Source organism: Eumetopias jubatus, unplaced genomic scaffold, assembly GCF_037043125.1.
Source record: "Eumetopias jubatus isolate StellerSeaLion01/CBP00866 unplaced genomic scaffold, mEumJub1_p1.0 scaffold_3, whole genome shotgun sequence".
Taxonomy (NCBI): domain Eukaryota; kingdom Metazoa; phylum Chordata; class Mammalia; order Carnivora; family Otariidae; genus Eumetopias; species Eumetopias jubatus.
This window is the reverse complement of record NW_028274809.1, coordinates 118,013,818-118,028,517: the sequence shown is the minus strand read 5'-3', so window position 1 is coordinate 118,028,517 and position 14,700 is coordinate 118,013,818. Positions and strand designations below refer to the sequence as shown.

The 14,700-nt window shown below is 38.4% G+C and overlaps 1 protein-coding gene across 1 annotated transcript in view; it reads left to right on the top strand.

Annotated features, from left to right (window-relative positions):
- The window catches only part of MIPEP (mitochondrial intermediate peptidase), a 175,871-nt gene that overhangs the window by 100,657 nt on the left and 60,514 nt on the right, over positions 1-14,700 (top strand). The window contains exon 16 of the mRNA XM_028107728.2: positions 267-386. Coding sequence (XP_027963529.1) covers positions 267-386 — 120 coding nt within the window. The remainder of the gene's footprint in view (positions 1-266; positions 387-14,700) is intronic.

Genomic DNA, 14,700 nt, shown 5'->3' with positions numbered 1-14,700 from the left:
TACATAAAGAGTGCCTTATAGATAAGGTTCAAAAATTTTTTAATATCCTTCATCATGAAAAGGTTGAGAGCTTTCCTTTTCATCATCAGTGTGGTCTTCAATGTGGTACAAAATATGTCTCAAGCCATATACACTTAAATTTGAGGATGTTTTCAGCTGGTATGTGTAATTATTATTCTGGTACACTTATATAACACCTTTGGCCCACTACGTCTTAGATGGAAGGATGGACTGCCAAAACTAAGTGGACATTTTCATCTATCTAGGTCTTTTATGCCACTCTGGATCAGATCTACCATGGGAAGCACCCCCTGCGGACATCAACTACAGACATTCTCAGGGAAACACAGGAGAAATTTTATGGCTTGCCATACGTTCCAAATACTGTGAGTCTTGCATTTTGATCCTGTTGTGTGCCATTGAATGATCCAGCTAGTGTCTCCATCAGAGTGAGTAGGTCATGGTCACCTTCCTCTTTGCAGAATTCAAAACCCCTACACGTAGGTCAAAGTTTCCTACGGGCAAATGCTAGAAATTGCCTGGCCCATTTAGTATCTCCAACCATCCATTCACATGTCCTTATTTTCTTCCTGTTAGCAGTGTGTTTCTGGATTCCTGGGAAGGTGGGGGTGAAAAAGGTCACTGGAGTTAGTCTGTATTCTTTTTTGTTATTTGCCTGTAGTGAGAAAGATGGTCAGAGATATAAGATGAATGTGATTATCAGCCCCTAACCGTTTCCATTGCAAGGGAAATTGACATTTATTGAGTACCTTATTTGTATCAGGGATATATAATATGTATTATATTATATATAAGTTTTGCATAATCTGTTTCATTTAGTATGGCCAGTCAGCATGGAAAGCAGGAGTATTATTACCACTTACTGAGTGATAGGCGCCAGATTCCATCTAGCTGCTTTGCAAGAGAACCTCTAATTTCACTCTCCAACAAGTTAGATAATATCCCCATATTTGGGGCTCATATTGAGGCTCATATGCATTACATGTCTTCTCTAAGACCATTTAGGTTATGTTGGGGTTCATGAAATCATGCCATTCATTGCTCCAAGGCTCCTGTAAGGAAGCTGGGTGTGGCGGAGCAAGTGTTGGCTGGTGCAGTTAGCAATGCGACCGACACTTAATGTTACTTGGGACTCTTCAGTTGCAGCTGGTAGAAACCCAACTCCTATTGCTTAAACTGAAAAGGGAATTTATTGAGTCTCATAACTGAAAGGTGCAAGGATATATCAGGTAAGTTGGATCTAGTTAGTTCTTACACAATATCGTTCAAAACGTTTTTCTTTCTTTCCATTTCTCGGGTCTGTCTTTTTGGGGATTCGTTTTGTTCTCAGGCAGGCAGCCCTGACGAAGTGGTGTCTTGGCTGCTGGTAGGGCCTGGTTTGTATTCTTCCGGCTTAGCCAGTTTGATAGAGAACGAATTTGAAAGTGCTTTGTTAACTATAAAACACCGAATAAATGCTGTTACGGTATTGGGTACCCAGATACGCGCTAAGAGGCTCATCAGTAAGTGCTGATTGTCCAGTGGTTCTTCAGGTCCTGATACTCAGATGTACATGGGAACAGTTCAAATTGACCAGACAAGTAAAGTAACAGTGTATTTTATCTTCGTAATACTTCTTATCAATAGCTTTGGTTATCTTAGAAGCTTGATCACCTGCTTCAGATAGATAATGCTAGTCATACTACATACCTATTTTTGACCCTCTGTGTAATTTATTGTTCTAATGCCATGTATTATTGAACTCTGGATTATATTAGTGAAAATTTGTGCTAATGAGAGTAAGCTAACTATTCTTCAGTGGAATAAATCATAATAACAATTACCTAGGTTTAATAGCTTTTTCCAGTTTACAGAACACTGCCTGATTCATGTGCTGTTGTGCTTGTGTGTTTTTGTGCTCAGTTTATAGTCTTCTTTGCTTAGTTTTAAAATGGGATGTTACTTAAACTCTGTGTAGTCATAACATGCCCAGAAAGTGGTAAAGTCATAGGAAGGCCAAAATTAGGAGGAGCTGAGAAGCTTTCCTACGTGGCAGAACTTGAGCTTGGCCAAGCTGCTTGCCCCCCCCCCGCACCTTTCTTTTTCTTAGGTTATATAGTGATGTAGCTCTACCTCTCCTTAGACTAGAACTCAAACTTCCCTACCATCCAGGATTCTTTTGTGCAATAAGTAAATATACAAAGATGAGATAATAGTGGGAACCAAATTCATAATCAACTATCAGTAAATTATTTTTAATTTAAAAAGAAGGATGATGTTAGTAAGCCCACTATCCTGGTCCTACTTCTTTTTGATAAAATATAAAGATTTCTTTCTTCACTGGGATTGTTTCCCTTATTTATTGTCAGTAGCCATAGCCCTTTGAGTACATTGTTTTGAGTGGTCTTTAGAAGAAGCATAGCTACATTTAGAGAAGAAAGATTCTTTTAAGGCTTGTCTTTTTTTTTTTTTTTAAGAAAAAGGGCTTGTTTAGGTTTGCATAAATATTTTATTCTTCCTGCTTAGAAACTTCTGCATTTCCTCATTCAGTTCATCATTAAGCTTATAACAAACATTTCCATAAAGAATAAGTCGAGGATGCTCATTGGAATTCTTCAGTGCAACATTCATCAGGGCAATAAGACAAGGAAAAGAAAAAATATAAGCATTAGAAAGGAAGTAACAAAACTGTCATTATTTGTAGATGATTTATTGTTTGCTGAGAAAATCCAAAGTATGTATAGGTAAATTAGTGAAATTAATGAGAAGTTAGCAACTTTTCTGGATGAAGAATATGTAAAAATTAATATTCCATCTCTGTTTATCATCAACAAACTGAAAAGCAATTTTAAAGATACCATTGTGGAAATAAAAACTATGAGGTACCTATTAAAAAAATCTAAAATAAGAACAAATAATTATTAAGATGTCTATACTACCCAAAGCAATCTACGGATTTAATGCAATCCCTATCAAAATACCACCAGCATTTTTCAGAGCTAAAAAAACCATCCTAAAATTTGTATGGAGCCACAAAAGACCCCAAATAGCCAAAACAATCCTGAAAAAGAACACAAAGCTGGAGGCATCACAATTCCGGACTTCAAGTTATATTACAAAGGTGTAGTCACAAAGACAGTATGGCACTGGCACAAAAACAGACACATAGATCAATGGAACAGAATAGAAAACCCAGAAATGAATCCACAACTCTGTGGTCAACTAATCTTCAACAAATCATGAAAGAATATTCAGTGGGAAGAAGACAGTCTCTTCAACAAATGTTGTTGGGAAAACCGGACAGCCACATGCAGAAGAGTGAAACTGGACCACTTTCTTACACCATATACAAAAATAAATTCAAAATGGATGAAAGACCTAAATGTGAGACAGGAAACCATCAAAATCCTAGAGGAGAACACGCGCAGTAACCTCTTTGACCTTGGCCATTGCAACTTCTAACTAGGCATGTCTCCTGAGGCAAGGGAAACAAAAGTAAAAATAAGCTATTGGGACTTAGTCAAAATAAAAGGCTTCTGCACAGTGAAGGAAACAACAAATAAAAGACAACCTATGGAATGGAAGAAGATGATATTTACAAATGATATATCTGATGAAAGGTTAGTATCCAAAATATATAAAGAACTTACAGTGTTGAACACCCAAAAACCAAATAATCCAGTTAAAAAAACGGGCACCTGGGTGGCTCAGTTGGTTAAGCGGCTGCCTTTGGCTCGGGTCATGATCCTGGGGTCCTAGGATCGGGCCCCGCATCGGGCTCCCTGCTCGGCGGGAGGCCTGCTTCTCCCTCTTCCACTGCCCCTGCTTGTGTTCCCTCTCTCGCTGTCTCTCTCTCTGTCAAATAATAAATAAATAAAAATCTTTCTAAAAAAAAAATGGTCAGAAGACATGAATAGATATTTTCTGAGGAAGACATCCAGATGACAGACACACAAAAAGATTCACAACATCACTCATCAGGGAAATACAAATCAAAATTACAATGAGATACCACCTGTGAGTTGGTAACCCACTTAGTCAGAATGGCTAAAATGAACAACGCAGGAAACAACAGGTGTTCCAAGGATGTGGAGAAAGGGGAACCTTTTTACGCTGTTGGTGGAAATGCAGACTGGTACAGCCACTGTGGAAAACAGTATGGAGGTTCCTCAAAAAGTTAAATATAGAACTACTCTGTGATCCAGCAATTGCACTACTAGGTATTTACCCAAAAGATACAAAAGTACTGATTTGAAGGGATGCATGCACCCTGATGTTCATAGCAGGAAAGAGGTGAATGTCTGTCAATTGATGAATGGATAAAGAAGCTGTGGTATATACACACAATGGAATATTACTCAGCCATCAAGAAGAATGAAATCTTGCCATTTGCAACGACGTGGATGGAGCTAGAGGGTATAATGCTAAGTGAAATAAGTCAGAGAAAGACAAATACCATATGATCTCAAGAAACAAAATGTGTGTGTGTGTGTGTGTGTGTGTGTGTGTGTGTATCATATGTTTAAAACACAAAACAGATGAACATGGTGGGAGAAAAAAGGAAGTGAACCAGGAAACAGACTCTTAACTATACAGAACAAACTGAAGATTATTGGAGGGGAGGTGGGTGGGGGGAATGGGTTAAATAGATGGTGGGGAGTAAGGAGTGCATTTGCTGTGATGAGCACGGGGTATTGTATGTAAGTGTTGAATCACCATATTGTACACCTGAAGCTAATATTACACTGTATGTTAACTAACTGGAATTTAAATAAAAACTTGGAAAAAAATCTAAAATAAAAAGTGTATTATCTTTATTTTTAAAATCCTGAATAAGTGAGGAATTGAACCACATTTATAGATAAGATGTAATACCAAAAAGATATTAATTTTTTTCTCCAATTAATGTATTATTCTCCAGTTAATTTAATGTAATTCTATTGGTTTGTTTGTTTGACCCTGTATAGTTTTATATGGAAGAGCAATGGCCCAAGAATAGCGAGGGCAATTTTGAAGAATAGCAGCAAGTTGGTAGACTTGCCCACTTGGGATTAGTGTCCAAATAAAGCAGTAGGAGCTGAGACCATGGAACACTGGTGTGGGACGGACAAATAGAACAGTGGAACAGAGCCAGGAGCCCAAATGTGGCTTCAACGCATGTATGGACTCCTGAGCCTAAGCTGGTGGCCGTGTAGATCTGTGGGCCAAGAAGAGACTAGTCTTTTTTAAAAATGGTGCTGTAAGGATTGATCATCCATATGGATAAGATGAAACTTGTATCTTGGTCTCATTCTGCACACAAATATAAAGTGGGTTGAAGACCCAAATGTGAGAGGTAAAGCTTTAAATTTTTAGAAGATAATACAAAAGAATGTCCTTCTGATTGCTCCTTTTTTACTTACTCAGACTATTTTATATCTTATTTACAGTATAAAAGGCATTAACCATAAGGCAAGACTGATAAATTCAACTGTATGGAAATTCGAATCTTCTGTTTATCAAAAGAAATGTAAAAAATAGTGAAAGGAAAGCTACAGACTGGAAGTAGATATTTTCAGCACCTATAACTGGGATATTTTTCTTTAGTTAGTTATTTACTTTTATTATGGTAAAAAAAAACCCACACAAGGAGTATTTTTGAAGTGCTTTGAATGGGCAAAAGGCATAGATGTGCAGTGAGCCATATAAAACGACCTCCATATTCATCAGTGACTGCTAATTCAAACCATATTAGGATAGCATCCTAGTCTCACCAGTTTGGCAAGAAAATATGACAGTTGACAGTACCACTGTCGACAAGGGTGTGGAGTCACAGGTGCTCTTACCTTTGTGGGTAGGAGTGCACATTTGGTGTGGCCACTTTGGAAAACGGTTGGGCATTATCGTTAAAGCTGAAGATGGACATTCCCTATGACCCAGCAACAGAACTCATATATCCAACCTGAAAAAGTGTTGTCTTGTTAAGAATAGGAAGGTTTATAACAGCACTGTTTGTACACAGAAAAAAAGAAAGAAGTGGGATTCTGGAAAGAACCCAAGTGACTGTCAATGGAAAATGGGTAAATACTTTGTGTCATATTCATTGACTGGAATACTATTCAGTGGAAATTGAGGGAGATGGGCACAATTGAATTTAACAGGCATGATGTCAAGTAAAAAAAAAAAAAGGGTTTCAGAAGAATTAAACTGTGTACGTTTATAATAACGTTCAAAATCATGCAAAACTAAGTTCATTATCATAGGTAAATACATAAGCAGTAAAACTATAAAGAAAAGCGAAGGAATAGTAAGCACAAAATTCAGATGGTGTGTGCCTCTGGAACAATGGATGGGATCATAGAAGTCTTAGAAGTTATCTTATATCTTAAACTCAGTAGTGGATATAACACTGATAGTTTCATCATTCTCCCTATCTTAGTAGTATGTAGTAGGAAATGAGTATGTAGAAAATATTTCTAAGTCTTAAGAGGTTATTTTGGCTGCAACATATGTGGTAAAGAACGGACTTAGGGAGACCAGTTGGGAAGTTACTCAGGCGCCAGGGTAGAGTTGGTGGCTTGGGGAAAGTGGCTATGGAGAAGATAAGATTGAAGTGGGTAGGAGAACAGTGTAGAAGACAGAATCCATAAGGCGAGGTGGTAGGCTGGGCGTGGACGTGGAGGTAATGGAGAGTGACTGCGGGTTTATCGTGAGTATTGACCAGGGAGGGGGACTTCAGAGCGTCCCGCCTTGGGGGCTGAAAGAGTGACAGTTTTCCTATAAACTTATCTCCAGGAACTGTTTCTCTCAAATGAATCCTTTTATTCCCTCAAATGAAACCATGAGAAAAGGAGAAAATAATTTAAACAACAACCTACAGAGTATTCATAATGTTGGTAGAGACTGCACAAATTATATGTATGTAAAGTGGTCTAAACTTTTAGATGGTGATTATATGTGTCTATATTAACGTCTCCTTAAGTGCATTAATAGCTCTTCTTGGGAATAAAGCATCCCATCAGTTATGTTTGAGAAGTACTCGTTTAAATAATGTTAAATGGGCTTCTCTGCTGCAGGGCTTCTCAGCATCTGTAATGAGCTAATGAATATTATGAGTCTCTCATGCTGTGTTCCCAAGCTTGCTGACCATGAAAGTCTTCCTGGTTCATTTCTAGGCATTAGCCCCATGTAGGTCATATTTTAGCAAACTCTGCACTTATGCAACTATTTGACAGGGGAAGCTCCATTAATAATTCTGCAATAAATAATGGGTGCTTATTTTTCAAGTGAATAAATAGCCTTATTATGTCAGCAATTTGTTAATATTTATGAGAGAGCTAAGTACTCTGTATAATATATGGACAGATTTAATTTGTAATTTTCTTGCTATTCTAACAGTAGTTTGCTAGGGACCCAAAAAGCTCTTGCTCAGTTGTAGAGGGCAATTTTACAGCATGTACCAACAGGCTAGTCTTCTACTGTTACCACTTTTATTCTATTCAGAGCATAATGTTTTGTTTTTATATTAATGACCATCTCTTCTCAGAATGATTGTGTATCTCCCCCATTATCTATTCAGAGAGTAGAAAATGCTGTATTTATTTTTATAATACTCCAATACTCTGGAGCAGTTGAGAGACAGTCATGTCTAGGAGAGTCTGGGGCAAAACCTTTCTCTAGCCTTATGATCCTTCAGTTCTGGCCTCGTGAGTATTTTTCAAGTTCAGAGCATGAACAACTGACTCTGCTGATAGGCTGCAGTTTTCCAAGATTTTTTTTTTTTTTAAGATTTTTATTTATTTGCGAGAGAGAGAATGAGAGATGGAGAGCATGAGAGGGAGGAGGGTCAGAGGGAGAAGCAGACTCCCCGCCGAGCAGGGAGCCCGATGCGGGACTCGATCCTGGAACTCCAGGAACATGACCCAAGCCGAAGGCAGTCGCCCAACCAACTGAGCCACCCAGGCGCCCCTTTCCAAGATTTGTTAATGACTCATTTGTATCTCACTTGTTTGAACTAATTTTGTAGGTTTGTGAACTTAGTAGGTAAAGCTGCATCTCACATGCAGCTCTCCTGGGAGTAACAGTATTCTCTAAGTCAGTCTTGCTGCCAGTGAGACCTTCTTTGTCCTTTACCCACCTCGTGTTGAAAACAGTGATGTGGGGGCGCCCTGGGTGGCTCAGTCTGTTAAGTGTCTGATTTCTTGGTTTCGGCTCAAGTCATGATCTCATGGGTCCTGGGATCGAGCCCTGAGTCTGGCTCCCCGCTCAGTGGGGAGCCTCCTTGAAGATTCTCTCCCTTTTCCCCCTCCCCCACTCAGGTGTGCACACTCTCTCTCAAATAAATAAATAAATCTTAGAAAAAGGAGAAAAAGAAAACACTGATGTGTACAGAACAAGAAAGTCCCCAGCACCTGGCTTTATTTCATGAGAATATCATAATAATATGTCTGAGAACATTGTCTTTCTTGTCCATTTTAATTTAAAATTTCCTGTCTTGATTAAAGCTAAAATAAAAGAATGTTTTAGGAAAGCACTTACTGAGATTGAACGACATGTTGATCTCTGGTCATTATTGGTGTGAGAACAAACACCAACAAAGAATGCGAAAAGAAGGCATGTTTCTTGTGAATATTATTCCTTCCACATTGAAAAGCTCCAGTTTTTTAAAATCCGGTGACAAACTCATGACAGCCCAGTATTACGCTGAGTGCAAGTGGCACATGAATTGCACTTTACTTGAGGTAGGGGAGCCGGGAATGTGTCTGATCTCCACGCATTGCTTGCCTCTTCATCTTTTTGTGTGGGCATGTGCTGCAGGCTTCTCAGGGAATATACCTGATTGGCTTCCACCTGCTCAAGGTGCATCATTTCCAAAAGGCTTCTGCCACTGGAGACTGATTTCAATTGAGACTTATGTCTATGATGTCTAATTATATGGAAGAGAGCTATATAATTCGCACTAAGTGTAATTATCTATAGTATACCTTCTTATTAGAAGAGCTGGAAGTTGTGCTAAATTTAGTCAGACATTTCAAAGAGCAAACACCCTTTTGTTATGTAGCATAAAGAAAACCGTTTCCAAATCCCAATTTACATATTTGTACTCTAATTCAGTTATGTTACTTATATTATTATAGATAACATTTGTAAATTATTTTTAACAATTGATATATTTATAAGATATATATTTTATTAAGTGCCTACTGTATGCCATACACTGCCTGGGAGATGGGAATATAGTGTGGATGAAACAGACCAAAATCCTTCCCTCAGGGAACCTATATTAGCAATGGCTTATTTGGGGGTGTGTATACATAATTACCATTCTGTCTGGCTGTCTGCCAAACATTTCATTATTAAGCAAAATATTCTTTGAGCCCCTCAAATTGCTTTGTGAGCAGATGGACTGAACATAAAAGCTGAAAGATTGAGACATTTTGAAGCATAATACAGCTAATACAAAGGATATGTTGAGACTCTGATTTTTTTCAAAGGGGGGGCTTTGGACCTGAAATATTCATGAGAAAAAGAGGGGTCTTTTGTTTTTTCATTGGGTTCTGACATTCTTCCTCACCCTTGCTGATGTGGTGACTCTGCATCAGTAAGAATTTGTGCACGTGTAGATCTGGCCAGCCACCTGGAGGTCAAGCAAAAATTAACAGGTGGCTAGGAAGACTAGAGGAGTGGTTTAAGGGCTTGGGTGGGCCATCAGACAGAGCTGGGGATGTGGTGTTTTGATAGGTTGGGAGGTGAGAGAAGAGAAGAAGGAATGGGGAATGATGTGAAGGAGGCCATCTGTGGGGCTGGGGGACCAGGAGGACATTGAGTGGCACATGAAATACAGGAGGGGTATTTATGGCATGAGGGGTGCAAAGATGTTGAGTACAGTTTGAAGTGACGGTAGAATATCCAAGTGGAGATGCCTGTGAACAGCGGTTGGATCAATGGGTCTGAAGCCCAGATAACAGATCAAGGCTGGAGCTATATAGATTTGAAAGACCTTCACCCCAAAGAGATAGAGATAAAGAGAAAGAGAGAGAGAGAGAACCATAAGCTATGGTCACTGACAGTGTTGAGCAGGGAGAACTTGCTGAGTAAGATGAAGGGAAATTTAGAAGATGACTCAGGGGAATATTTTAGCAATGGACACACAGTAGATCAGCCAGTGTGGTTGGAGAAGATCTAATTGGAACAGCTTTTTTTCAAGTACCAGCAAAAACCAAAATTTTAAAATACTATTTTCTGGGGGCGTCTGGGTGGCTCAGTTGTTAAGCATCTGCCTTCGGCTCAGGTCATGATCCCAGGGTCCTGGGATCGAGCCCCACACCAGGGTCCCTGCTCAGCAGGAAGCTTGCTTCTCCCTCTCCCACTCCCCCTGCTTGTGTTCCCTCTCTCACTGTGTCTCTCTCTGTCAAATAAATAAATAAAATCTTAAAAAAAGAATTTAAAATACTGTTTTCTGTTTCTGCTACTACAATTACAACAATATAATGCTCTGCTCTTTTATTTCAGGGTTACACTGACTGTATGGTAGCTTGGAATATTATTTATAGAACATTTATTTTGGATGTGTGTTCTGAATTCCTAAATAACAGACTAATAAATAAACTTTTAGCATACAATTTATGTGTAATTTGAGGGCTTCCCATCTTGAAATTGCTCAATTTTTAGAGCTGATTCTTAAGCTGACATTGGTGTCATGATAATACATGTAAAGGAAAGTAACCTCTAAGTTACTAGTTGGGAGATGGAGTGCAACCAGTGGTAAACCCAGTTGTTTATATAGTGTGCTCATCCCAGATTAACTTTCAAACAGACCTCTTAACCATGTGGAAAGCTGGAAATAGGGAGATGAAATTAATATAATGCAAGAGTGCAGAGAGATTTTGAAAATACTTTTACCATATTTATTTTACTGTGTGGAGTTTTGTGTTATTTTCTTTTAAGTCTCAAAAAGAAGAAAAACAAAAACACCCACTATGAGAAAATGGCCTTGCTATACACGGTTTGGTTGTGAAGACTTTGATTTATTGCTTTTAGGGCTTATTTTCTTTCCTATTTACTTGATAGCCAATTTTGAAGGGCTTCTTTCTTCAAAATATATAAGTGAGTGTATCAGGGTATCTGTATAGAAATTCTTGTAAAAAAAAAAAGAAATTCTTGTAGATATCTGACATATGTGCATTCAAAGAGATTAAAAATTATGCTTTAAAAGTTTTAATTTTAAGTGTATATTTCAAAGGTTTTCATAAGAGGTTTCATAACTTTAAAATTATATTACAGCTTATTGATCTTATATAGAACCAAGTGTTGATTTTATATTAAAAACTTTAATTTTAGAAAAACTGGTAAATCATGAAGATAAGCTCTTAAGTGATTTCTACCATCCAGATTAAAATGGCAATCAGATTTTTCCCCATTATTTTTAAGGTAAGCCTGATAAGAGAATCTGATCACATAGGGGTCTTTATGTAGGTCTGCTTTTGACCTTTGCTACTCTTAACCTCACACTTGTTCAGATGTTGGTGTAAAAAAATGGCATAAGGTCCCTTTTTTTAATGTGAAAAAAAAATGCTGTCCATTAAACAATAGAACTGTAGCTCCTGGGTGGTTAAAAGTTCATTATTCTTTCTCCGAAGAATTCAACCTAAATCATTTAATAAAAATCTTCATTCCTCCTATTTCATTTATTTTTTTTTCCTTCCTGGGGAAGAAGTTCTATTTCCCCCCTATTCTTCCACGCCAGCTCTTGTACAAATGGAAAAACTCTTCCGTGAAGTGAAGGTACTGCTCACGTTGCACGAATTTGGAGTATTTGGTGTTGCTAAGCAAATGTTAGATTAAACAAAACAATATTTATTTTTTGCTTTCTCTTAAATACAAAGACCATATGGTGCATATCTAAAAAAACCTAAGTAGTTAATTGCATGTTAAATTCCTTTCCTCTTTGGCTGCATAAACAACTGAAAAAATATTTACCTTCTCTGTCATGCTAGATTTATTTACGACTTTGTAACTAAAACACAGAAGTGTTATAAATTGAAACTTTAATCTCATGATTGACTCATTTTCTAAAAATTTATATGGTTTCAGTTTGTGGGACAGCTGCAACTCTAGATTTCACTGATTTAAAACAGGAGGAAATTATAGGACTACCCGGGTTGTTTTTATAATAGAGTCCTTTAAGCCAAGTCACTGGCTTTCATTTTTGTCTTGGTTTTCATGAACAGAGCTACACTTTTTTTCCCCCTGCAAATTTACATAAGTTAAATATAATGAAATAAAAATCCAGGATATTAAGTTTTTTCTATACCAGGTAAACTATAATTTAAATGATGCACGTGTGTCTCTTAGATTTTAGGCAGTTTACATTTCAGGAAGCTTCTTCTCTAGTGATTCTCTAAGGTAAATCATATTCTTTTTTTTTTTTAAGATTTTATTTATTTATTTGAGAGAGAGAGAATGAGAGATAGAGAGCACGAGAGGGAAGAGGGTCAGAGGGAGAAGCAGACTCCCTGCTGAGCAGGGAGCCCGATGTGGGACTCGATCCTGGGACTCCAGGATCATGACCTGAGCCGAAGGCAGTCGCTTAACCAACTGAGCCACCCAGGCGCCCTAAGGTAAATCATATTCTTAACTACCATGAATGTGAGCTGTGAGCAGGACGCAGGGACCTCGCTATTATTCATGGAGTGACAGTACCCAGGCTTGTTACGATGTCTTTTTATCTCTATGCCTTATGACCAACAGGGAGGCCAAGCGCAACATTAGTAATGTAAGGAAGCCTCCCGTTGAGTGATATTAATTTTACATTTCAGTTACATTTTGAGTAAGAAGATGTGCACATGCCTAAAAATCATAAGATACAAAAGGCTCCCAGTGTAACGTTTCCACTATACTCTGGCCCCCTGGCCCTTGGCCCCTTTCCATAGAGGTACCCGGTGTTAACTGTTGTTTCTCCCGCACTGACCTGAAGTTGAAATCACTTCTGTTTGATACAAAGATACATCAGATCTGCAGTCTCGGTAACAACCTTCCTCACTCTCTTCCTGCCTTCTCTCCCCAGGTAAGCTGACTCTAGACTGGGCAATTACAGTTCTTGTAATGAGTATCCCCTTACCTGCCTTCCCTCTCTCATATCCACACAGCTATCAGTGAGATCTTTTCTGAATACAAATTTGATTATGACACCCCTCCCCTTAAAACCCTTCAGTTCCTTCCATGGCTCTTAAGCTAAAGGCCAAAGACCTGTGTGGCCCATGGGTTCCTGTGTGGTTGGGTCACTCCAGCTTTGTCCAGCCGAACACACCCTCCTTTCTTTGGCACCAGGTTCTTGGCACTTACTTCCCTTTGCCTGGAGCACACTCTCCTTTCTTCTCACTTAACCTCTGCTGGAAATGTCACTCCCCCAGGCCTAGCCAGTTCCTCTGTTGCACACTCTCACAGACCCAGGGTCTTCCCTTTTCATATTGATCATCCCATGTCATAATTTCTTGATGTCATTTGATTAATTTCTGTCTTCCCGAATGGGAGTGAAATTCACATAGCAGCAGGGCCCATTTCTGATTTGTTCATTATTTCTTCAGGTTACTTATTATGCATGGTAGGTGCCCAACAAATATTTACAGAAGAGTTTTTTTTTTTTACTTTTTTATTGAAGCATAACTTACATAATACACATAAATCTTAACATACAGCTCCATGAACTTTCATATATGTATATGCCTGTGTAACTGCTACCCAGATGAAGATATACACCATTCTAGTACCTCAGGAGACCCCTTCAACCTGTTAGTCAATATACCTTCCCCACAAGGTAACCACTAGTTTTCCCCATTTCTGACCTCATCTAAGTGCCATCATCATATGGTATGTACTCTTTTGAGTCTCGCTTCTTTCATACAGCATTATGTCTGTGAGAGCCCATCCATCTTGTGTGTTTTGGTAATCCATCTTTTCCACTGTTTTGAAGTATTCCATTTTTAATACGCTACAACTTATGTATCCCACTATTGACAGACATTTGTGCTATATACGTTTTGGGGTTATTATGAATAAAGTGCCTATGAATATTCATGTCTATGTCTTCTGGTGGGTGTAAGCATTTATTTTTGTTGAGTATATACCCGGGAGTAATATGGGGTATACTTTAGTTTTATTACAGCTCTTGCCATATGTTTTTGTTTTTTTTTTCAAAATAGTTCTCTTGAGATTGCATACCAACAGGCAGTGTTTGAGTGCACCATTTGCTCCATATCCTGTCCAATTCTTGACATTGTCAGTCCTTTGAATTTTAGCCATTCTGGGAGTATAGAACCATAGCTCATTGTGGTTTTAATTTGTACTTTTCTCATGACTAATAAGACTGGGCACTTTCTCATTTGTCTATAGGCCACTTGAATGTCCTCTTTGTATAAGGATTTTGGCTCTAATGAGGATGAAATAGGAAGCCATCCGAGGGTTTCAGATAGAGGGCAGACAGAATCTGTAGTATAAGAGAGGGAGAGGAGTCAAGAGTGATTGCAAGGGTTTTGGCCTGAGCTGCCAAAAGGATAGCATTGCCATCAACATGGAGAAGACTGTGGGAAGGCTAGGTCCCTGGGGCAGTCAGGAAATCAGTTTTAGAAATACTAAGTGTGAGATACCACTATCCAAACAAGAGAAGATGTCATGTACGCATTGCCTAACTTTATACTTATTTACTGTCATGAAATAAACTCC